This window comes from Delphinapterus leucas, chromosome 21, assembly GCF_059928025.1.
Source record: "Delphinapterus leucas isolate spDelLeu-1000000601 "Yukka" chromosome 21, BTC_Dleu_Yukka2, whole genome shotgun sequence".
NCBI classification, from domain to species: Eukaryota; Metazoa; Chordata; class Mammalia; order Artiodactyla; family Monodontidae; genus Delphinapterus; species Delphinapterus leucas.
In genome coordinates this window covers 30,415,032-30,441,561 of record NC_143149.1, presented here as the reverse complement: position 1 = coordinate 30,441,561, position 26,530 = coordinate 30,415,032, and the positions used below count along the sequence as shown (strand labels likewise).

At 36.2% G+C, this 26,530-nt stretch overlaps 1 protein-coding gene across 1 annotated transcript in view; it reads right to left on the bottom strand.

The window, feature by feature from the left end:
• The window catches only part of ADAM32 (ADAM metallopeptidase domain 32), a 149,712-nt gene that overhangs the window by 10,483 nt on the left and 112,699 nt on the right, over positions 1–26,530 (bottom strand). The window contains exons 15-17 of the mRNA XM_022571268.2: positions 20,626–20,731; positions 20,095–20,275; positions 16,243–16,326 (exon numbers count right to left, since the gene is read on the bottom strand). Of these exons, the coding sequence (XP_022426976.2) occupies positions 16,243–16,326; positions 20,095–20,275; positions 20,626–20,731 (371 nt within the window). The remainder of the gene's footprint in view (positions 1–16,242; positions 16,327–20,094; positions 20,276–20,625; positions 20,732–26,530) is intronic.

Here is a 26,530-nt window from a genome sequence, read left to right as displayed (position 1 = left end):
AATATGCCAAGGCACATATTAATCAAACTGTCAAAAATTAAGTACAAAGAAAACATATTAAAAGCAGCAAGGGAAAAACAACAAATAACACACAAGGGAATCCCCATAAGGTTAACAGCTGATCTTTCAGCAGAAACTCTGCAAGCCAGAAGGGACTGGCAGGACATATTTAAAGTGATGAAGGAGAAAAACCTGCAACCAAGATTACTCTACCCAGCAAGGATCTCATTCAGATTTGATGGAGAAATTAAAACCTTTACAGACAAGCAAAACCTGAGAGAGTTCAGCACCACCAAACCAGCTTTACAACAAATGCTACAGGAACTTCTCAAGGCAAGAAACACAAGAGAAGGAAAAGATTAACAATAATGAACCCAAAACAATTAAGAAAATGGGAATAGGAACATACATATCAATAATTACCTTAAATGTAAATGGACTAAATGCTCCCACCAAAAGACACAGATTGGCTGAATGGATACAAAAACAAGACCCATATATATGCTGTCTATAAGAAACCCACTTCAGACCTAGAGACCCATACAGACTGAAAGTAAGGGGATGGAAAAAGATATTCCATGCAAATGGAAACCAAAAGAAAGCTGGAGTAGCAATTCTCATATCAGACAAAATAGACTTTAAAATAAAGACTATTAGAAGAGACAAAGAAGGACACTACATAATGATCAAGGGATCGATTCAAGAAGAAGATATAACAATTGTAAATATTTATGCACCCAACTTATGAGCACCTCAATACATACGGCAAATACTAACAGCCATAAAAGGGGAAATCGACAGTAACACATTCATAGTAGGGGACTTTAACACCCCACTTTCACCAATGGACAGATCATCCAAAATGAAAAAAAATAAGGAAACACAAGCTTTAAATGATACATTAAACTAGATGGACTTAATTGATATTTATAGGACATTCCATCCAAAAACAACAGAATACACATTTTTCTCAAGTGCTCATGGAACATTCTCCAGGATAGATCATATCTTGGGTCACAAATCAAGCCTTGGTAAATTTAAGAAAACTGAAATTGTATCAAGTATCTTTTCCGACCACAACGCTATGAGACTAGATATCAGTTACAGGAAAAAATCTGTAAAAAATACAAACACATGGAGGCTAAACAATACACTACTTAATAACGAAGTGATCACTGAATAAATCAAAGAGAAAATAAAAAAATACCTAGAAACAAATGACAATGGAGACACGACGACCCAAAACCTATGGGATGCAGCAAAAGCAGTTCTAAGAGGGAAGTTTATAGCAATACGATCCTACCTTAAGAAACAGGAAACATCTCAAATAAACAACCTAACCTTGCACCTAAAGCAATTAGAGAAAGAAGAACAAAAATACCCCAAAGTTAGCAGAAGGAAAGAAATCATAAAAATCAGATCAGAAATAAATGAAAAAGAAATGAAGGAAACGATAGCAAAGATCAATAAAACTAAAAGCTGGTTCTTTGAGAAGATAAACAAAATTGATAAACCATTAGCCAGACTCATCAAAAAAAAAAGGGAGAAGACTCAAATCAATAGAATTAGAAATGAAAAAGGAGAAGTAACAACTGACACTGCAGAAATACAAAAGATCATGAGAGATTACTACAAGCAACTCTATGCCAATAAAATGGACAATCTGGAAGAAATGGACAAATTCTTAGAAATGCACAACCTGCCAAGACTGAATCAGGAAGAAACAGAAAATATGAACAGACCAATCACAAGCACTGAAATTGAAACTATGATTAAAAATCTTCCAATAAACAAAAGCCCAGGACCAGATGGCTTCACAGGCAAATTCTATCAAACGTTTAGAGAAGAGCTAACACCTATCCTTCTCAAACTCTTCCAAAATATAGCAGAGGGAGGAACACTCCCAAACTCATTCTACAAGGCCACCATCACCCTCATACCAAAACCAGACAAGGATGTCACAAAGAAAGAAAACTATAGGCCAATATCACTGATGAACATAGATGCAAAAATCCTCAACAAAATACTAGCAAACAGAATCCAACAGCACATTAAAAGGATCATACACCATGATCAAGTGGGGTTTATTCCAGGAATGCAAGGATTCTTCAATATATGCAAATCAATCAACGTGATACACCATATTAACAAATTGAAGGAGAAAAACCATATGATCATCTCAATAGATGCAGAGAAAGCTTTCGACAAAATTCAACACCCATTTATGATAAAAACCCTGCAGAAAGTAGGCATAGAGGGAACTTTCCTCAACATAATAAAGGCCATATATGACAAACCCACATCATCCTCAATGGTGAAAAACTGAAAGCATTTCCACTAAGATCAGGAACAAGACAAGGTTGCCCACTCTCACCACTCTTATTCAACATAGTTTTGGAAGTTTTAGCCACAGCAATCAGAGAAGAAAAGGAAATAAAAGGAATCCAAATTGGAAAAGAAAAAGTAAAGCTGTCACTGTTTGCAGATGACATGATACTATACAAAGAGAATCCTAAAGATGCTACCAGAAAACTACTAGAGCTAATCAATGAATTTGGTAAAGTAGCAGGATACAAAAGTAATGCACAGAAATCTCTGGCATTCCTATACACTAATGATGAAAAATCTGAACGTAAAATCAAGAAACCACTCCCATTCACCACTGCAACAAAAAGAATAAAATATCTATGAATAAACCTACCTAAGGAGACAAAAGACCTGTATGCAGAAAATTATAAGATACTGATGAAAGAAATTAAAGATGATACAAATAGATGGAGAGATATACCATGTTCTTGGATTAGAAGAATCAACAATGTGAAAATGACTCTACTACCCAAAGCAATCTACAGATTCAATGCAATCCCTATCAAACTACCACTGGCATTTTTCACAGAACTAGGACAAAAAATTTCACAATTTGTATGGAAACACAAAAGACCCCGAATAGCCAAAGCAATCTTGAGAATGAAAAACGGAGCTGGAGGAATCAGGCTCCTTGACTTCAGACTATACTACAAAGCTACAGTAATCAAGACAGTCTGGTACTGGCACAAAAACAGAAAGATCAATGGAACAGGATAGAAAGCCCAGAGATAAACCCACGCACATATGGTCACCTTATCTTTGATAAAGGGGGCAGGAATGTACAGTGGAGAAAGGACAGCCTCTTCAATAAGTGGTGCTGGGAAAACTGGACAGGTACATGTAAAAGTATGAGATTAGATCACTCCCTAACACCATACACAAAAATAAGCTCAAAATGGATTAAAGACCTAAATGTAAGGCCAGAAACTATCAAACTCTTAGAGGAAAACATAGGCAGAACACTCTGTGACATAAATCACAGCAAGATCCTTTTTGACCCACCTCCCAGAGAAATGGAAATAAAAACAAAAGTAAACAAATGGGACCTAATGAAACTTAAAAGCTTTTGCACAGCAAAGGAAACCATAAACAAGACTTAAATACAACCCTCAGAATGGGAGAAAATATTTGCAAATGAAGTAACTGACAAAGGATTAATCTCCAAAATTTACAAGCAGCTCATGCAGCTCAATAACAAAAAAACAAACAACCCAATCCAAAAATGGGCAGAAGACCTAAATAGACATTTCTCCAAAGAAGATATACAGAATGGCAACAAACACATGAAAGAATGCTCAACATCATTAATCATTAGAGAAATGCAAATCAAAACTATAATGAGATATCAACTCACACCAGTCAGAATGGTCATCATCAAAAAATCTAGAAACAATAAATGCTGGAGAGGGTGTGGAGAAAAGGGAACACTCTTGCACTGTTGGTGGGAATGTGAATTGGTACAGCCACTATGGAGAACAGTATGGAGGTTCCTTAAAAAACTACAAATAGAATTACCATATGACCCAGCAATCCCACTGCTGGGCATATACCCTGAGAAAACCATAATTCAAAAAGAGTCATGTACCAAAATGTTCATTGCAGCTCTATTTACAACAGCCAGGAGATGGAAACAACCTAAGTGTCCATCATCGGATGAATGGATAAAGAAGATGTGGCACATATATACAATGGAATATTACTCAGCCATAAAAAGAAATGAAATTGAGCTATTTGTAATGAGGTGGATGGACCTAGAGTCTGTCATACAGAGTGAAGTAAGTCAGAAAGAGAAAGACAAATACCGTATGCTAACACATATATATGGAATTTAAGAAAAAAAAAATGTCATGAAGAACCTAGGGGTAAGACAGGGAGAAAGACACAGACCTACTAGAGAATGGACTTGAGGATATGGGCAGGGGGAAGGGTAAGCTGTGACAAAGCGAGAGAGTGGCATGGACATATATACACTACCAAACGTAAAATAGATAGTGGTAAGCAGCCACATAGCACAGGGAGATCAGCTCGGTGCTTTGTGACCACCTAGAGGGGTGGGATAGGGAGGGTGGGAGGGAGGGAGACACAAGAGGGAAGAGAGATGGGAACATATGTATATGTATAACTGATTCACTTTGTTATAACACAGAAACTAGCACACCATTGTAAAGCAATTATACTCCAATAAAGATGTAAAAAAAAAAAAATTAAAAATAGAACTACCATATGACCCAGCAATCCCACTACTGAGCATATACCCTGAGAAAACCATAATTCAAAAAACACCACAACATTCACTGCAGCACTATTTACAACAGTCAGGACATGGAAGCAACCTAAGTGTCCACTGAGAGATGGATGGATAAAGAAGATGTGGGACATATATACAATGGAATATTACCCAGCCATAAAAAGAAATGAAATTGAGTTATTTGTAGTGAGGTGGATGGACCTAGAGTCAGTCATACAGAGTGAAGTAAGTCAGAAAGAGAAAAACAAATACCGTATGCTAACACATATATATGGAATCTAAAAATAAAAAAAAGGTTCTGAAGAACCTAGGGGAAGGACAGGAGTAAAGACACAGATGTAGAGAATGGACTTGAGGACACGGGGATGGGAAGGGTAAGCTGGGACGAAATGAGAGAGTGGCATGGATATATATACACTACCAAATGTAAAACAGATAGCTAGTGGGAAGCAGCCGCATAGCACAGAGAGATCAGCTTGGTACTTTGTTCCCACCTAGAGGGGTGGGATAGGGAGGGTGGTGGGGAGATGCAAGAGGGAAGGGAGATGGAGATATATGTATACATATAGCTGATTCACTTTGTGATACAGCAGAAACTAACACACCATTGTAAAGCAATTATACTCCAATAAAGATGTTAAAAAATAAATTAAAATAAAAATAAAATAAATGGACATATTAGAGTCATGCAATCTTTCAAGACTGAAAGATTTATGAAAAAACTGAAAATCTGCAAGGCCGATCACTAGTACAGAAATTGAAACAGTAATCAAAAAACTCCCCAAGACAAAAATCCAGGACCATATGGCTCCACAAGTGATTTCTATCAAACATTCAAAGAAGATTTAAAACCCATCCTTCTCAAACTCTTCCAAAAAACGGAAGAGGAGGGAATGCTTCCTAACTCATTTTACAAAGCGAACATCACCCTGATACCAAAACCAGAAAAACTGGCAGCACATGTACACAAAAAGAAAATTACAAAGGTATAGTGAAGTAAGAAACAGTTCTTAAAGGGATTGTGCAGACTCACCTCAGTATTCTCCAGGGCCTACTTCAGAGGCAGCAGGCTGAAATGCTCAGTAAAGAGGCATATTTGCTTATCTTAAAGCTCTGGCCTAAGGAGCAGGCATATAATTTAACACATCTAGGGGCCTACTGAAATACTCTCCAAAGACAGAGGCCAGTGGACACCTACTTTGCGCTCTATCCCTGCCTCTTTACAGGTCACTGGGATCTCCCAGGAAGGAGCTTGTGCAAGCACGTAGCACCCAGGATTCTGAAATTCCCGCTTAGGGGATACCCCTTGATCTCCTGGCTCTGGAGGCCAGTGGGACTTGCATTCATGACTCCCAGGGGGCTGTAATAAACAGAAAGACAGTTTTGAGCTGGCAACCACCCCCAGGGCATAGCATCAAGACAGAAGACTGAAATATACCACAGGCCTTTCTATCGAACAGGCTTATTTGCTTTTCTTGAAGCTTCACCCTGAGGGGCAGCCTAACAAAAGAGCCCCAAACTACATGAGGCAAAAACCAATAAAACTACAAGGAGAAACAGATGAATCTACTGTAATAGTTGGAGGCTTCAACACCCCACTGTCAGGAATGGACAGATCCAGCTGGAAGAAGAAAATCATTAAGGACACAGTTGAAATCCACAACACCATCAACTGGATATAATTGACATCTACTCCCTACTTCATTTAACAACAGGAGAATATACATTCTTCTCTCCTCACATGGAACCCAGATAGACCACATTCTGGGCCATAAAACACACCTTACCAATATTTAAAAGATGAGAAATCATACAATGTCTGCTCTCAGATCACAATGCCTTTAAACTAGAAATCAGCACTAGCAAAATAGCTGGAAACTTCCCCAATACTTGAAAATTAAACAACACACTTCTACATAACACATGAGTCAAAGAAGAAATATCAAGAGAAGTTTTAAAATATGTTGAATTAAATGAAAGAGGATATACAGTTTATCAAATCTATGTGATGCAGCAAAAGAGGTCCTTAAAGGAAAATTTCTAGCATTGAATGCATACATAAGAAAACAAGAAAGATCTAAAATCAATCATATAAACTTCTACCTTATGAAACTAGAAAATGAACAGTAAATTAATATCAATATGAAAAGAAAAAATAATTAACAGAGCAGAAATCAATGAAATTGAAAACAGAAAATCAATACAGAAAATCAACAAAACCAAATGTGGATTCTCTGAAAAGATCAATAAAATGGAGAAGATTCTAACTGGGTTAAGAAAAAAGAAGACACAAATTACTAATATCAGACATGAAAGAGGGGACATCACTACAGATCCCATGGACATTAAAAAGATAATAAAGGGATAATATCAAAAATTCTATGCCAACAAATTTGATAACACTGATGAAATAAACCAAGTCCTTGAAAGACAAAATATGACAGAATTCACACAAAAATAAACGATATGAATAGCCTATATTTATTAAATAAATTGAATCAATAATTAATAACCTTCCATAACAAAAAGCACTGGTCCAGCTGGATATTCTGGTGAATTCTACCAAACATTTAAGAAAGAAATCATACTAATTCTCTACAATTTCTTTCTGAAGTTAGAAGTAGAGTGAATACTTCTTAACACATTTTATAGGCCAGCATTACCCTAATACAAAACACAAAGACATTACAAGAAAAGAAAACTACAGACCAATATCTCTCATGAATGAAGATGCAAAAATCTTCAACGAAATATTAGCAGATCAATTCCACCAACGTATAAGAAATATACACCACAACCATGTGAATTTTGTCTCAACTATGGAAGAATTGTTCAACATTTGGAAAATCAGTTAATGTAATCCATCATAAACCAACAGGCTAAAGAATAAAAATCATATGATCATACCACAGTTACAGAAAATTATATGACAAAACTGAATAGCCATTTATGATAAAAGACCATCAGAAAGCTGTTAAGAAAATAAAACTTCCTCAACTTGATAAAGAATATCTTTTAAAAAAAAAACCTACAATAACATTATGCTTAATGGTAAGATTAGAAGCCTTCTTGCTAAGATAGGGAACCAAGCAAGGAAGTCCCCTCTCACCATTCCTTTTTAACATCATATTGGAAGAAAGGATGAGAAAATAAAAAGTACATAGATTGGAAAGGAAGAAATAAAACTGACTTTGGGAGTAATGATAGCATCATGATTGCATAATATGTCTCTCTTTTTGGCTCCTCTGTTCAACAACTAAATTTTGGCATCCATCTATGAACAAAAGTACCTCTGTGGAAGTTGTAGGATCAAGCACCATACACCAAGGGACCCAGGAAGAGTCTTTCCCACCTGTGCATCAGGTAATAGGCAGACAGACCTCAGTATAGGCTGTGGAAGAAGCAGGAGCCAGTGAATAGGCCTCAGCCTCTCTTGGTTGTAGTCAGGGAAAACTTGGAGAGTCCTGACTTGGGCAGACACTCATGGACAAGAGAGCCTTGCAGAAGTCCGACCTTCCTGGTAATAGATGCCTGAATTCCTTTGGAGCAAATATATAAATAAATAAGTTTGGACACATTGGAAAGGGTAAGAGTAACTTTGCCAGCACCACCCCTCCCTCAATGTGACACAGCATGGGGCTGAACTAGCCAGCAGTGACCTCTCAGGGGAAAGGGAAAGCAGTGCGTGAGTGCAAAGCTAACCCAGCTATACAGGACATAGCTGGAGAAATCTATTTCTTTCCCATAGCACCCAGAGTACCGAGACAGCACCTCTATGACTGGGGGACAGATATCAGGAAAGAGGCAGATAAGAATATCAAAGGGCATTAAAGGGACATGGTTCCTGATGAATGCTTTCAGTACTCCAGCAGAAAGCCTGTCCATGAGGTGCTGTGAGAACTTCACCCAAGGATCCCACCACCACCTGACCCACAGGCACCTCCAATGCCCCAACTGCTAAAACAACAACTCCCCCCACTTTTTGGCCTGCTCTTTGTATGCAAATTTGAGTTCAGTGGCAAGAGCAAGGTCTGGTAGACATGGGGTGCCCTCAGAAAATCGGGCCAGTGTCCTTGGGCAAAGGAGAAAGCACAAACATGATCTGTAGCACACCTTCTGGAAAACAAAAGAGAGGTTGCCAGCAGCTGGTTTAGTGAGTTTTTAAGAAGCATAGAAGACACATAAACTTAAAATTCTGCCACAAAATGGAACAAGAAATGTGGAGCAGAGATATCCATAAAGTTGGAGAAAGACCTAGACATAAGCAAGACCAGTGAATAAAATCTCCCACCTGAAGACAACTAGTAAAGATTTAAGGAAGTGACTACTATTTCAAATATAAAAAAAGCAATGCAAAACTGCAAGGAATATAAAGAATCAAGGAAGTATGTCATTACCAAAAGATAACAGTAATACTCCAGTAACTGAACACAAAGATACTGAATTTATCAATTTAGCTAATAAAGAATTCAAACTAGCTGTTTTTACAAACTCAACTGCCTACAAGAATCAACAGACATACGAGTCAATAAAATCAGGATAAACACGTGGATAAAATGAGAAATTTAACAAAGAGGTAGAAACGATAAAAAAGGACCAAAAAGAAATTTTAGAGATGAAGTATGAAATAAATAAAAAGAAAAATGCATAGGTCATCTACAGCAGAATAGACCAAACAGAAGATAGAATTGGTGATCTAAAGGACAGGAATTTTTAAATAACCCAGTCAGTGTAGACAAAGAAAAAATACTGAAAAAGAGAAAACAAATCATATGTGATCTACGGGAAACCATCAAACATACAGATATTAGAATAATGGAGTTCCAAAAGGAAAAAAGAGAGGAAAGGGGGCAGAAAGTCTATTTAAAAAAATAATAGCTGAGAACTTCCCAAACTTGGGAGAGACTGAAACATCCAGTCACAAAGCAAATACATCACTCCATTATCTCAATGCAAAATGACCTTCTCCAAGATGTATTATAATTACATTGACAAAAATCAAAGACAAAGAGAGAATCGTAAAATAAAGCAAGAGAAAAAAAATGATTGTAATCTACAAATAGAAACCCAGTAGGTACAGGCCAGGACAGAATAAAATGATATATTCAGTGTGTTGAAAGAATAAAAAAGTCAGTCAAGAATACTTTAACTGGCAAACATATCCTTCAAAAGTAAAAGAGAAATAAAAACTCTCCGAGACAAACAAAACTGAGGAAATTCATCACCACTATACCTGCCTTACAAGAAATGCTGAAAGAATTTCTTCCACCTGAAATAAAAAGATGATAATTAGTAACATGAAAACATACAACACATTCATAAAGGTAAATACACAGATTTTAAAACCTAAATCTGTAAGGGAATGGTGTGTTAACTACTGAACAACAGTATACAGGTTAAAGGGTAAAAGTATTAAAATAACTATACTTACTATAATTTGCTAACGTATGCACAATATGAAAAGAGGTAAATTTTGACATCAAAAACAAAAAAGGGCGAGATAGTAGGGTAGAGCTTTGTATGTGATCCAAGTTAAGTTACAATCAGCTTAAAATGGATTGTTTTATCTATAAGATGCTTTATGTAAACCTCATGGTAGCCATGTAGCAAAAACCTATAGTAGATTCACAAAGGATAAACAGAGGGCAATCACAGCATACCACGTGGAAAATCATGAATTCATAAAGAGGCAAAAAGAGAAGGAAAAAAAGAATAAGGGAGCTGAAACAAACAGCAAAAAAACAGCCAAAAAGTAATGAAAGAGATGGCATTACTAAGCACTTACATATCAATAGTTACCCTAATACATGAAATTAATTAATCAGTCAAAGGTCAGAGTGGCTGAATGGATGAAAAAACAAGACCCAACTAAGTCTGCCTTCAAGAGAATCACATAGACTCAAAGAGATGTAAAAATATCCCATGTAAATGGAACCCAAAAGAAAGAGGGAGTAGCTATACTTATATCAGACAAAAAAAGGCTTTAAGCCAAAAAATGGTAACAAGACAAAAGGAAGATCATTATATAATTATAAAGTGGTCAACTCTGCAAGATATAACAATTGTGAATATACACACCCAACATCAGAGCACCTAATATACTAAGCAAATACTGAAAGGAGAAATTGACAACAAGACAATAATAGTAAGACACTTCAATACTCCACTTTCAACAATGGAAAGATAATCCAGACAAAAAACCACAAAGAAATGCTGGACCTGAGCTATACTTTATACCAAATTGACCTAACAGATATATATAGAACATTCCACCCAAGAGCAGCAGAATACATATTCTTCTCAAGTGTACATGGAACATTACCAAGGATAGGTCATATAAGCCACAATACAAATTTTAGCAAATTTAAGAAAATTGAAAACATACAAAGTATCTACTTGACCAACACGATATGAAACTAGAAATCAACAGCAGGAAAGCTGGAAAATTCACACACATGTAGAAATTAAACAACACACTCCTGAACAAACAATAGGTCAAGAAAGAAATTAGAAAGGACATTTTAAAATCTTAAAACAAATAAAAATGAAAACAACACAGACAAAAACTGGGGTTCTGTAAAAGCAGCTCTTAGAAGTTTATAGCAATAAATGCATATATTAAGAAAGTACAAATAATCCTAAAATTTATAAGGAACCATAAAAGACCCAGAATTGCCAAAGCAACCCTAAGGAAAAAGAACAAAGCGGGAGGCATAATCCTCCCAGACTTCAGACAATATTACCAAGCCACAGTAATCAAAACAGTGTGGAATTGGCACAAAAACAGATATATCAATCAATGCAACAGAATAGAGAGCCCAGAAATAAACCCACACAGTTACAGTCAATTAATCTTTGACAAAGGAGGCAAGAATATACCATGGGAAAAAAGACAGTCTCTTCAGCAAGTGGTGCTGGGAAAGTTGGACAGCTTCATGTAATGAATGAAGTTAGAACACAGCCTCAAACTATAAAAAAATTAAACTTGAAATGCCTTAAACACTTAAACATAAGCCTAGAAGAGATAACAGGCAAAACATTCTCTGACATAAAGCATACCAATGTTTTCTTAGGTCAGTCTCCCAAGACAATAGAAATAGAGACAAAATAAACAAATGAAACCTAATCAAACTTACAAGCTTTTGCACAGCAAAAGAAACCATCAACAAAATGAAAAGAAAACCTACAGAATGGGAGAAAATATCTGCAAACCATGTGACCAACAGGGCTTAATTTCCAAAATATACAAACAGCTCATAAAACTAAATATTGAAAGTTTATAGCAATACAGTCTATAGCAGGGAAAAAAAAATCTCAAGTAATAAGCAACCTAACCTTACACCTAAAGCAACTAGAGGAAGGAGAAGAAACAAAACCCAAAGTTAGTAGAAATAAATAAATCATAAAGATCAGAGCAGAAATAAATGAAATCAGAACAGAGACAACAGAAAATATCTATGAAACTAAAAGCTGGTTCTTTGAAAAGATAAACAAAATTGATAAACCTTTAGCCAGACTCATCAAGGAAAAGTAAAAAAAAAAAAAAGGAGAGGTCTCAAATCAATAAAACTAGAAAAGAAAAAGAAGTTACAACTGACACCACAGAAATACAAAGGATCATAAGAGACTATACAGGCCAATAAAATGGAAAACCTAGAAGAAATGGACAAGACTGTACCAGGAAGAAATAGAAAATATGAACAGACCAATCACAAGTTCTAAAATTGAAACTGTAAGTAAAAAACTCCCAACAAACAGAAGTCCAGGACCAGATGGCTTCACAGGCAAATTCTACCAAACATTTAGAGAAGAGTCAACACATACTCTCTGAAACTCTTCCAGAAAACTGCAGAGGAAGGAAGACTCCCAAACTCATTCTGTGAGGGCACCATCACCCCAATAGCAAAACCAGACAAAGATATCACATAAAAAGAAAGTTACAGGCCAATATCACTGATGAACATAGATGCAAAAATCCTCAATAAAATACTAGTAAATCGAATCCAACAAAACATTCAAAGAATAATCATATACCATGATCAAGTGGGATATATCCCAGGGATGCAAGGATTTTTCAGTATCCACAAATCAATCAGTGTGATACACCACATTAGCAAATTGAAGAATAAAAACTATATGATCATCTCAATAGATCCAGAAAAAGCCTTTGACAAAATTCAACACCCATTTATGATAAAAATTCTTCAGGATGTGGGCATAGAGGGAATATACCTGAACATAATAAAGGCAATATATGACAAGCCCACAGCTAACATCATACTCAATGGTGAAAAGCTGAAGGCATTTCCTGTAAGATCAGGAACAAGAAAAGGATGTCCACTCTCACCACTATTATTCAACATAGTTTTTGAAGTCCTAACCATAGCAATCAGAGAAGAAAATGAAATAAAAGGAATACAAATTGGAACAGAAGAAGTAAAACTGTCACTATTTGCAGATGATATGGTACCATACATAGAAAATCCTAAAGGTGCTACCAGAAAACTACTAGAGTTCATCAATGAATTCAGTAAAGCTGCAGGATACAAAATTAATACATAGAAATCTGTTGCATTTCTATACACTAACAACAAAAGACCAGAAAGAGAAAATAAGGAAACAATTCCATTAACCATCACATCAAAAAGAATAAAATACCTGGGAGTAAACCTACCTAAGGAGGCAAAAGACCTGTACTCCGAAAACTTTAAGATGCTGAGTCATGATATCGAATATGACACAAACAGTTGGAAAGATATACCATGTTCTTTGATTGTCAAAATGACTATACTACCCAAAGTGATCTACAGACTCAATGCAATCCCTATCAAAATACCAATGGCATGTTTTGCAGACCTAGAACAACAAAAAAAAAATCTTAAAATCTGTATGGAAACACAAAGACCCTGGAGAGCCAAAGCAAGCTTGAGAAAGAAAAACAAAGCTGGAGGAATCAGCTCCCTGACTTCAGACTATATTATAATGACTACAGTCTACAGACTATAGTCTACAGACTATATTATAATGACTACAGTCATCAAAACAGTACAGTACTGGCACAAAGACAGACTTATAGATCAATGGAACAGGACAGAAAGCCCAGAAATAAACCCATGCACCTATGGTCAATTAATTTGCAACAAAGGAGGCAAGAGTATACAATAGAGGAAAAACAATCGCTTCAATAAATGGTGCTGTGAAAACTGGACAGCTATGTGTAAAAAAATGAAATTAGAACATTCTTTAAGACCATACACAAAAATAAGCTCAAAATGGATTAGACCTAAATGTGAGAGAGGACACTGTAAAACTCTTAAAAGAAAACATAGGTGGAACAGTCTCTGACATAAATCAAAGCAATATCTTTTTCAATCTGTCTCCCAGAGTAATGGAAATAAAAACAAAAATAAACAAATGGGACCTAATTAAGCTCAAAAGCTTTTGCACAGCAAAGGACACCATAAAAAAACAAAAAGACAACCCATAGAATGGGAGCAAATATTTGCCAATGATGTGACCAACAGGGGATTAGTCTCCAAAATTTACAAACAGCTCGTGCGACTTAATATCATCAAAAGAAAACAACCCAATCAAAACATGGGCAGAAGACCTAAATAGACATTTCTCCAAAGACAACATACAGATGGCCAAAAGGCACATGAAAAGAAGTTCAACATCGCTAATTATTAGAGAAATGCAAATCAAAACTACAAAGGGACATCGCCTCAAACCAGGCAAAATGGCTATGATCCAAAAAATCCACAAATAATAAATGCTGCTGCAGAGGGTGTGGAGAGAAGGGAACCCTCCTACACTGTTGGTGTCAATGTAAATTGGTGCAGCCACTATGGAGAACAGTATGGAGGTTCCTTAAAAAACTAAAAATAGAGCTAACATACGATCCTGCAATCCCACTCCTGGACGTATATCTGGAGAAAAACATGGTGCAAAAGGATACATGCACCCCAGTGTTCACTGCAGCACTATTTACAATAGCCAAGACATGGAAGCAACCTAAGTGTCTATCAAAAGAGGAGTAGATAAAGAATATGTGGTACATATATACAATGGAATATTACTCAGCCATGAAAAGGGATGAAATAATGCCATTTGCAGCAACATGGATGGACCTAGAGACTGTCATGCTGAGTGAAGTAAGTCAGACAGAGAAAGAAAATATGATATTGCTTATAGGCAGAATCTAAAAAGAAATGATACAAATGAACTTATTTATAAAACAGAAACACTCACAGACTTAGAGAATGAACTTATGGTTACCGGTGGGGAAGGGTGGGGGGAAGGGATAGTTAGGCAGTTGGGGATTGACATGTACACACTGCTATATTTAAAATGGATAACCAACAAGGACCTACTGTATAGCACAGGGAACTCTGCTCAATATTATGTAACAACCTAAATGGGAAAATAACTTGAAAAAGAATAGATACATGTATATGTGTGACTGAATCACATTGCTGTACATCTGAAAGTAACACAACATTGTTAATCAACTATATTCCAATATAAAATTAGAAGTTTTAAAAAGAAAGAAAAAATACATGCAGCCCAATATTCACTGCAGCACTATTTACAATAGCAAAGACATGGAAGCAACCTAAATGTCCATCAACAGTGGAGTGGATAAAGAAGATGTGGTACACATATACAACGGAATATTCCTCAGCCATAATAAAGAATGAAATAATGCCATTTTCAGGAACATGGGTGGACCTAGGGATTATCATACTAAGTGAAGTAAGTCAAAGAGAGAAAGACAAATACCATATGATATTGCCTATGTGTGGAATCTGAAAAATGGTACAAATGAACTTATTTACAAAACAGAAAGAGTCACAGATGTAGAAAACAAACTTATGGTTACCAAAGGTGAAAGGAGGTGGGGGAGGGATAAATTGTTTGGGATTAACATATACACACTACTGTATATAAAATAGATAACTAATAAGGACCTACTGTATAGCACAGGGAACTCTACTCAGTATTCTATAATAACCTATATGGGAAAAAATTCTAAAAAATAACAGATATATGTATATGTATAACTGATCCACTTTGCTGTACACCTGAAACTAACACAACATTGTAAATCAACTATACTCCAATTTAAAAAAAAATGAAAAAAAATAAAATAGGGGTGTTCTACTATCACTTGAGATTGACAATCTAACCTTCTATCCACTGCGCTTTTACTTTTTTGGTATGGGAAGTAAATTGGCTTCATTGGGAAAAAAAAAAAAGTCTATTACAAAATGAGGGATAAAACCAATAGTTTTCCCTCACCCTATATACTCATAGACACACAAACTTTAGCTTAATTATCTTCCCGTAACGAACAGGTTAATGTATTTATTGGAATATTTAATACCTCTGAAAAGTGCCCAACTGTAATAATAAATTTGTTAGAGTCATCAGCAATTTAATTCTGTACAATGTCCTCTAAAACATATGGCTACAAATTTAGTAACCCAATTCAGCCCCACATTTTAAGTAGATACATGTCCTAGCACACAGTAGGAACCCAATAAACATTGAATAAATTAACAAATGATGCTGAAAAGTGTCCAAGAGAGGTGATTTGGGAAAACACGAATCATGTGCTTACTTACTCCATGTCCATTGCACTTTAGTGAACACTTATATGATCTGTCTGCAAGGATCCTTGATTCTACACATTCACGATTTACACAAATCTAAAGAAAAACACATACAAAATTTTTTTTCTGAGTTAGAGGAGTCCAGTTATTGTAACATTACCATCAGTAATTTTATAACATAAGACCACAGACATTCAATGCAGTAATTTCCATTAAGTACTGCTTTTGCTGTAACCCACAAATTTTTATGTGTTGTATTTTCATCTTCATTTAATTAAAAATATTTTTCAATTTCTCTTGAGATTTCTCCTTGGCATAAGTGTTATTTAGAAATGTGTAGTGTAAGCTACAAATATTTGGGGATTTTTCCAATAAGTCTTATGTAAACTATGGACTTTGGGTGAGGATGATGTAATAGTGTAGGATTGTGGATAGTGTAGGTGTCTGCACTTCTGTGGGGTAAGTGGTTATGGGAACTCCCTGTACTTTCTGCAACTTTTGATGTGAACCTAAAACTTCCCTAAAAAATAAAGTCTATTTTTTAAAATAAATTTTAAAGAAATGATTCAGGCTTCTGGTATTCAGTTCCCCATTTAAGGAGTTTGGAAGTTGACGCTCCATCCTAACAACAAGTAAAAAGTTGAACAGACTGAAGAAGCAACAACTCTTTTAGGATCCATAAAAGAAGTGACTTGGGGGCAAACCACTGCTCCCAAATTGGAGAGACAGACGAGCGAACACAGGGAGTCACAGCTTACCAGAGGAAAGATTCACAAGCGGAAACCTCCTCAGGTACCCCTGCCAGCGTCGGAAAGCCTGAACTGTAATTGATGAATTGCTGGAGGCTCAATACAGACACCTCTGAGAGTTAGGAACTCCAGGAGAGCCCCACAATTTTGTGAGATGTACATCCAGGAGCTCAGCCAACGTTCTCACAGTAAATATCAGAGAAAAAAATTTCTTGTATTCTGGCAGGAGGAGGGGAAAAGGAACCATTTTGAAGTAGCCAGAGCACTCTGTTCTTAACAAGGCTTGCCTTCAGGAGAAACTAGTTAACTAGAGCCTAATCTGGTGATGTCTTATCAGAGCCTAACTGATCTGAGGGAAGGGAAATACCCAATTTCACTCAGCTCTAACCTTCCATGTGTAAGAAGAGAAATACCCAACTCCAGCCCACTCCAGCCATCCTGTCCCACCTGAGGGAGGAGAAAAAACATGAGAAACACTTGTGAAGTTCACAGTCCAGAGGCACAGGTTCACTGAAAGACTCAGACCTGTTCATAAGACTAAAGAACACTTCCCCTTCCCACAACACCTCACCACCACATTTCTAAAGGTCTATTTACAGCAGTTCTTTTATCTGGTTCATCATGTCCAGCTCTCAAGAAAACAGATACGGCTATATACTAAAAGCTAAAAAACACAATTGGAAAAACGGAGAAAGTATCAGAACCATACATGTCATGGATACTGAAATTATCAGACCAGGAGTTTAAAACAACTATGATTAATATGCTAAGGGCTCTAATAGATGAAGTAGACAGTATGCAAGAACAGACGGGAGATGGAAGCAGAGAGACAGCAATCCTAAGAAAAAAATAAAAATAAATGCTGGAATGAAAAAAAAAACTCACTGTAACAAAAATGAATAAATGCCTTTAACGGGCTTATCAGTACACTGGAAATAGCTGAGGGAAGAATCTCTGAGCTAGAGGATATATCAATAGAATCCCTGAAAATGAAAAAGCAAAAAGAACAAAGACAAAAAAATAACACAGAATATCCAAGGACTATGGGACAATTATAAAAGGTATAACATATATGTAATGGAAATGCCAGAAGAAAAAGGAGCAGAAGAAATATTTGAAACAATAATGACTAAGGATTTCCCCCAAATTAATGTCAGACACCAAACCACAGTTCCAGGAATCTCAGAAAACAGTAAGCAGGATAAATGCCAAACAAACAAACTAACAAACCCCTACACTTAGGCATATTGTGTTCAAACAGAAAATCAAAGAATAAATCCTGAAAAAAGCAAAAATTTTTTTAAAAACCGTACCTATAGAGGAACAAAGGTAAGAATTACATCTGACTTCTCCTCAGAAACCAGGCAGTCAGAAGAGTGGAGTAAAATATTTAAAGTATTGACAGAAAAAAATCCCCAACCTAGAATATAGAATCCTATATACTTGCAAAATTATCCTTCAAAAGTGAAAGAGAGATAAAGACTTTTTCAGACACACAAAAATGGAGGGAATTTTTCGCTAAGAGAGCTGTCTTGCAAGACATGTTAAAAGAAGTTCTTAAGAAAGAAGGAAAATAATATAGGTCAGAAACTGACAGGATGTACAATAGCTTTACGTAAACTATTTTCTTTGTGTGATAAGCATGTGTCAATGTAGGCTGATCAATTGTAACAACCGTACCACACTGGTGGGCGATGTTAGTAACGGGGAAGACATGCCTGTGTGGGGCCAAGAGGGCGTGTAGGAAATCCCTCTAACATCCTTTCCGTTTTATTGTGATTCTAAAATTGTTCTTTAAAAACAGTCCAAAAAAATGATTCAGGGCAGGGAAATGGGAGAAACAAATGAAACAAGACTGACATAAAAACAATCAGAATCAAAATATCACTTTTAATTACAATAGCCTGAAATCTAACAAAACCATCCCTAAGAGCACAGTTTAAATAATATTCTGTATTACTGCACATATTGAAAGTTTGCATAGAAAGAAAATCAATTCAATAATCAGGAGTTTTCACTAAATATGCGCTATTATTCGAGTTCCTAAGAAAAGATATTAGAAGTTTTCATTAAAATATACTACAGATATCTAACATTCTATTATGGAGTGTATTAAACATCCAAATATTAATTCTTTTAAGTATAAAGTATAATAATCAGAGGATTAAGGATACATTCCCAACTCCCTTATTTCTAGCAATATCAACTTCCCTAAGTTGCAGTTTTCTTAACTGAGTACAATAATACTTTTTCTAAACTATCTGAGATTTGTTTCAAGGTTAAAATGAAATAATGTATGTGAAAATGATTTCCTTTCACACATGAAATCACAACACTCTTCAGAGAAATGGCCTCACAAAACCCTTTCTAAACCCCAACACCCTAACCCTTTTAAGCCTTTAATGTGTTCAGTCTTCTCATTAGTTCTTGGCCTCCGTGGTGTGTCTAACAACTCCTTTTAGAATGTAGAGATTTTGAAGTAAATTTATTCCCTCTATGTTTTCTCCAGATTTGGTTGGTTGGTCTCATAGATAACAAATTATAATAACAATAAATAATAATAGCCAACCTATATTTAGCTCTTACTATGTGCTGGGCATTGTGCTAAGCACTTTATACTATTATCTCATTTAATCTTTGCAATAACTCCATAGAGTAAATGTTATTATTATCCCCACTTTACATACAGTTGTGATATCTCAGACTGGTTAGGTAACTTGCAAAATGTCAAAAACTAACTGATTCTTAGCAGCCCCATCTAAGTTGTGCTTCTATCTACTGGGCCGCAAAGAGACATATATTAGTAAGTAGGATTTCTTCTTTCTTCTCCAAGAAGAAAAGTGAATTTCCATGTTATGGAATATTTAACTACAAGTATTCCCAAGATTTCTCTCTTCCCCACTCCAGCCCCAGAACACTTGGATTTTCCTTGCTCACAACACTGAAATTCTAATGGGGATCAAACAACTCTCATTTCCCTCAGAGACCAATTGAAGCTTATTCATTTTCTCCTTAACCAAATATTTAAGTTTACAAAGCACTAGTAATTAACTGCAATATTTATTAAAGGAATTAATAAAACTAGATTTTTAAAAATAGATTTTAAGTCATTTACCCTCCCAGTATCACAAATAGAGCCATTTTTGACCACCATTGGATCTTCTCCACCTGTCGTTGTGTAGTGCATAGTTATACATACAGTATTTCGTACAAAAGCATAAATCACAGAAGCACCGTCTCGAAGGAAAGGAGTTTGAAAGGGGTAGGTGCAAATTAATCTGCCACATATAAGATTCCTGCAAACATAATAAATTATATGATTATTATGCATTTATTAGGAATGCATCAGATTGGTTTCTTTGACAAAAAAGTAAAAATAAACAATGGTTCTCCATTTATGGTAATATATCTAAGGAAAATGTAACACTTTAATGCTAACATTTAAAGTAAAAAGTAAAGCCCTTGATACAGGCTTAATAAGCCTGTAGCACAAGAAAGATGCCAAGGCTAGAGATTTTGATTTCAGATTTACTCCCATACACATGTGATACTTGAAACCACTGGAATGAATGACATATATAGAGAAAAACTAAAAACAGAATCTTACAGAACACGAGAGGTTATCTTTAATATCTGCATAGCATACCTCCATGCACAAAATTTATATCTGCTTCTTTCTCTACCACAGTTCCCAAACCTATCAGTTTGAGACTGTATTTCTTCATAGCAGGCAAATGGAGCATTTTTTGAACCTGTCAAAGTTAGAAATATATTTGGATTAAAACTTCCTTTTTTTCCATCTTCCTCAATTTCCTCATATATTTATGTTTCTTATGTTTTTTTCTCTATTATTATCATCTATTCAAAAGTTTCCTAGTGACGTTGTAAGAAAAAAGAAATGATTAAAGTGAAAAGTAACGCTCATGGTTATTTCTCCTTTTACTTCATTTTCAGTCATTTCCATCACAAAAGATATTATGAGGATAGGGGAGAGCTATAGAAGTGTAAACCTTGAGAGGGCTCTGTGAAAGAAGACAAGAGAGAGAAAACTATACTTGTTCTCCTAGATTCTGAGTAGGAATTTATAAAAAGCCAGGTGTATAAAAAAAATCTCATTAAAGAAACCTCGTATCTTCAGAAAGTCTGAAGTGAAGGGGCCAAAATTGCCAAACTATAAATTTACCTATTTTTCCTGCATTCCTATATTAGTTTTTTTATCATTGTGTAAAAAATTACCAATATATTGGCACCTTAAAACAATATCCACGTCACAGTTTCTGTAAGTCAGGAGCCTGGCAAAGCACAAGCAGGTTTTCGGTTCAGGGTCTCACTAGGCTGAAATAAAGTTCTTAGCTGGGGTTACAGTCTCATTTGAGGCTGGAGTCCTCTTCCAATCTCACTGGTCGTTGGAAGAATTCATTTTTTTGCACCCATTGCTCCATTGTCTTACTATCTGCCAGGGGTTGCTCTTGGCCCCTCAGGTCCTAGTCACACGGCCCTCTCACAACAATGGCAGCTTATTTCTGCCAAGCCAGCAAGAGAATCTTCTGACATCTTCCAACTTCTAAAGGCTCACATTATTAGGTGAGGCCCCACTCGGAATGATCTCCCTTTTGATTAATTCAAAGTTGACTAATTATGGACCTTAATTACATCTTTAAAATTCCTTCAAATTTACTATATAATCATAGGAATGATATTCCATCATATATTCACGGGTTCTCCCCCAACTCAGAGAGGGGATTATCCAAGAAATGTACACCAGAAGAATATTGGGGGCCATCTTAGAATTCCACCTAGCACAGTCACCGTCTCCAAAATGAACCTTGCTAAGTCTAACTGCCCATCTATAAAATATAAAAGTAGGTAATAATATCTACCTCAGTGGATTGTTATGAAACTTAATTAAGATGATGCTTATTTAGTCACTCGTTTTTTAATTAATTAATTTATTTATTTTTGGTTGCGTTGGGTCTTCGTTGCTGTGCATGGGCTTTCTCTAGTTGCGGCGAGCGGGGGCTACACTTCACTGCGGTGTGTGGGCTTCTCATTGCAGTGGCTTCTCTTGTTGCAGAGCACGGGCTCTAGGCTCACAGGCTCTAGAGCGCAGGCTCAGTAATTGTGGCGCCATGGGCCTAGTTGCTGAACAGCATGTGGGATTTTCCCGGACCAGGGCTCGAACCTGTGCCCCTGCATTGGCAGGCGGATTTTCAACCACTGCGCCACCAGGGAAGTCCCATATTTAGTCACTCTTAATTCCCATCTAATCCTTCTCCATTTTCTTTTGAGATTAAGAAGGTTTCTCCTATTTACCAGCTCCTTCTATGATTTACATTTTCTCCACTATTCCCTTTAATTTTTTACCTTCTCCTAATTCTATCTCTTTCCACCATTTTTAAACATTGGTCCATCAAAGGTGCTTGTATATGTACCGTGAGGACAGGTAATGGTATTTCTGAGTATTCACAATGTTTATTAGCTCAGTTGTGAATCTGAGAATACCAGGTTAGGAATGCTCTTCATCCAGGCCAATTTTTACTCATTCAAATAGTGCTTCTAAAGGTACCAATGAGCCCTGTATTTAATTTCTCCCTTGAATACCCTCTCTCATTAGTGTTAGGGACTTTCTTTCAGCTCAGTCTGGGTTTTCCAAGGTGATATGGAAACACCAAAAGGGCAACACTTTGAAAATGTGAAATCACACGTCAAATATTTCCTTAAACCCAGTATACTGACCAAGTCTACAAAGTAAGAGAATTTTCCCTTCTATAGTCCAAATAGTGTATTTAGATTCCCTCTAACCTATTATCAAATGCTATGAGGTACCACAAAATAGTAGATGGACTTTCATAGACAGATGTGCATGGCTGGTACTAGGTCAGTAAATGTGGGTGCTGGAAAACTACTGCAAGTAGTTTAGGCAAGACTCATAAATAGCACTGCAGAGTAGGGAGTTTGAGGTTTTACTCCCTTGACCACTATTAGAGACGACTAGTTTACGTTTCCAGTTAGATGGACTAGAAGGCCACCCCATCTCAACTGTAATAAAGGGAGCCATTGAAACATTAGCTAAAGTTTTGTCTTTCATAACCTGACATCTTTCTCACCTCATCTCATGACTAACAGGCATTTGCAACTTAACATATCCTAAAACCAAATTCTGTTTTACACCCTAGGCTTCTTTATAGGACCATTAGTCAACCAATGTTCAGGCGAAAACTTAGGAAGAATTCTTGATTTCTTTTTCCCCCCCTCACTACCTGCCTCCACCATCTAATCCACGTATTATGGACACTGCCCCTAAATACAGCCTGAGCATGACCACTTCTCATCTGCTGCGCAGCCACCACTCTAGCCTGTGCTAGCATCAGTTCTCTTCTAATATGCTACCATAGCTTCTAAAGGACTCCCCACTTCCACTCTCCATAGTACATTCTCCATATCGTAAGTCAGAGTGATCTTTTTAAAAAATAAAAATACATCAGCCTCCTACTTAAATATCTCTAGTGGTTTCCCATTACATTAAGAATAAAATCCAATTTTCTTGCCATGGTCCTTACTCAGCCTGGTTCACTACCTTTCAGCCACACTGCCCTTCTTTTCATCCTTGAACTCACCAAATTCATTCCTAACTCAGAACCATAACATTTGCTGCATTTCTCTGCCCAAAATGCTCTTTCCTAAGATCATCTTCCGGCTGACTTCTTCTTAATATTAAAGTTTCTACTCAAATTTCACTTCCACACAGAAACCATCTCTGAACACCCTGTCTGAACAGCCTCACCTTCATCATCAGTATTTTTCCTGTCACTCTGTTTGCTGTTGCTTTGTTTGGGGGATTTTTTTGTTGTTGTTATCACACCATTCACCACTAATGGAAATGATTATATTTATTTACTTATTTACTAATTTTTTATTGTTTATGCCTGAACCCTTCACTGGAATATAACCTCCATAAGAATAGGAATCTTTTTTTTTTTGTCTTTCCCATCCCTGGGTTTCCAGTCCTAGAAGAATGCCTCACCCAATTAAGGTGATAATAAATATTTATTGAATGAATGAAAAAAATCAACACCTTGGGGAACATATTCCATGATCTGCCTTTCTTATGGAGTTTGACATCCAAAATCAAAACCTCCGATAGGAATTATACCTATTCTATTTGAAGCAATAGAGATTTTTAAAGATTAACATTTGAAACAAACTCCTTAGTGATCTCTCCCAAATTACGTTTCCAATGTCACCTCACTAATTTCATTAGTTTCTGTTTTGTGGCCTTCTAGATATTTTTTATTGAAAGAGGCAATATCGATTCTACATTTTTCAAATAACTTGTAGATAGAACCAATTTAAAATTTCCACAAATTCATGATAAGAAGTAAGAGTTGAAGTTTTTTCCTCATGGCTCCTAAAACAGTCCTGAGAGATATTTAAGATAAATAAGCATAAACTTAGTTATACAATCTGAAGCCACTTGAGCTATACAATTCTTTTCCATCTCCAATAAACTATAGATTATTACTGTAACACCAGCTGAAATAATGGAGAAATAACTATTTTTAAAGAAGTCCAGGAAATTCATCACTAATTATGAGAATAACAAGAGACAGATTAAATGAAATATTTATTATATTGGCACTCAAGGAAGAAATGTAAGTAAAGATTATCTCTCTATCTCTTGTTTTCATTTATGTTTACACTCCAGCTTCATTCTTCAGTCTCATTGAGGCCCATCTTTTTCCACATGGTCAAAAACATAGCTGCCCAAAACTCTGGAGCTTTATTTATGATAATTTTGAGCCCTTAGAGGGAAAACTCTCTTGTTTAACTGTCTAAAAGTCCCAGAAAAGAAACTCAGAACCTCCCCAACTCCCTTAGCATGACTTAGACATTCAGCTCAAAACCCACCAAATGTAGCAAGGTTGAAGAGTACTGCAGTTAGACTGGGTCTGGTTAGGTACCCGCTACTGTCCAACCAAGTACAAACAGGGGTATAAGACCAAACTATACTAATAACATATTTCCCACAGTAACCATGTGGATATTAAGCAGTTCTTAGAAAGTGGTACTAAGAGGAAAATCCTACCAGTTTATGATACTCTGATCTATACTAACCTCTGCCTTCTCTATATAAACTCTGGTACTCCAGAAAAACATGACTACTAGAAAGCATAAACTGTTACCATAACCTCAACTTTGGCTAACTGTCCCCCAATATCCATTCCTTCTTTCTTCCATTCAGTAATAGAACTTTCTTGTTATTAGCAGGGCACATAGACACCAAGCTAGAGAAAACATTTTTCAGACTCCCTTGCAACTAGATATGGTATGTGACTAGGTTCTGGTCAGTGGATTATGAGTAGAAATTATATGCAAAGCATCCAGTTAATGGCATTAAGCGCAAGCTGGTTACACTTCCATTTCTTCTTTTCTCCATTCCATGGGCTAGTATAAACGTTTTGTGCTGGAAAACTACCTTCTACCAGAGACACAGGGGATGACGGAGCAAAAAGAAAGATGACAGGTTCCTGAAAAATGCCATAGAGCAAAGCTGCTGAACCATCTTTGATGAATTGCCTATCTCTGGAATACTATATGAGAGAGAAAATACAGTCTATCTCTTTTGAACCATTGTATTTTTAGGTATCTGTATAATAAGTTTATTCTCTAACTAATAACGAGGATTGCCATTAGAGTAAACCAAATGCTTTAGGAATGGGTGTCCCATATAAAATGTATTACACCAGATGCCACGGTTCACTAGTAACGGGGAGACCAGATTGATCCAGACTGAGCTCCAAACTGATCCACAGTGTTCAGAGGACCAGTGGGAGCACAGGTGGTCAGCTCTACCCAATGTCTGCATTGCAGTCATTGAAGAGTTTGCAGTACTGAGTCCAGTGGGATCAGCTGTTAACACAGGCAATCTTACAGACACTTTAGAAGCAATTATTACCATTCATGAGACCAAACAAATTAAGCTCAGTTGAATGACCACTTTGAATACTTGTAGTTTCCATTACATAATTCCTGAAACTTCCTATTTATCTTGGTCTCACTTTTATGAGATTCTATCATAGCACTATTTCTTCTGAGTTCTAAGACACTTTATTTTTTCCTCAGATAAAGGTACAAGCACTATATTCAGAGAGCCACAGTTCCTATCTCCCTGTCTCCCTTATATCTGTCAAACCAATAAATGCACTACCTATAAAAAATTTTCTAGGGGCCAAAGACAGTGGGCCATCCTCTATACCAGAATTAGAAATGTGTGACAGACTTTAAGTCTAGGTGTTTGGGGCCAAATATTAATTAAATGAATTGACTCCCTGGGGATACTAACTTTCAGAAAATAATTTATTGGTAATAATTTATTGGTAATTAACTGGTAATTTATTGGTAAAGAAAATAATTTATTGGTAAAGAATTTTTGAGGCCTTGATCTCTCTTGGTAAAATTATCCTGGACATTTTATCAAGAACTAGACTAGGACACACATCTACTTCTCTGACATTTAAAAAACTCTCATTGAGGAAGAGATCAGCAAGATG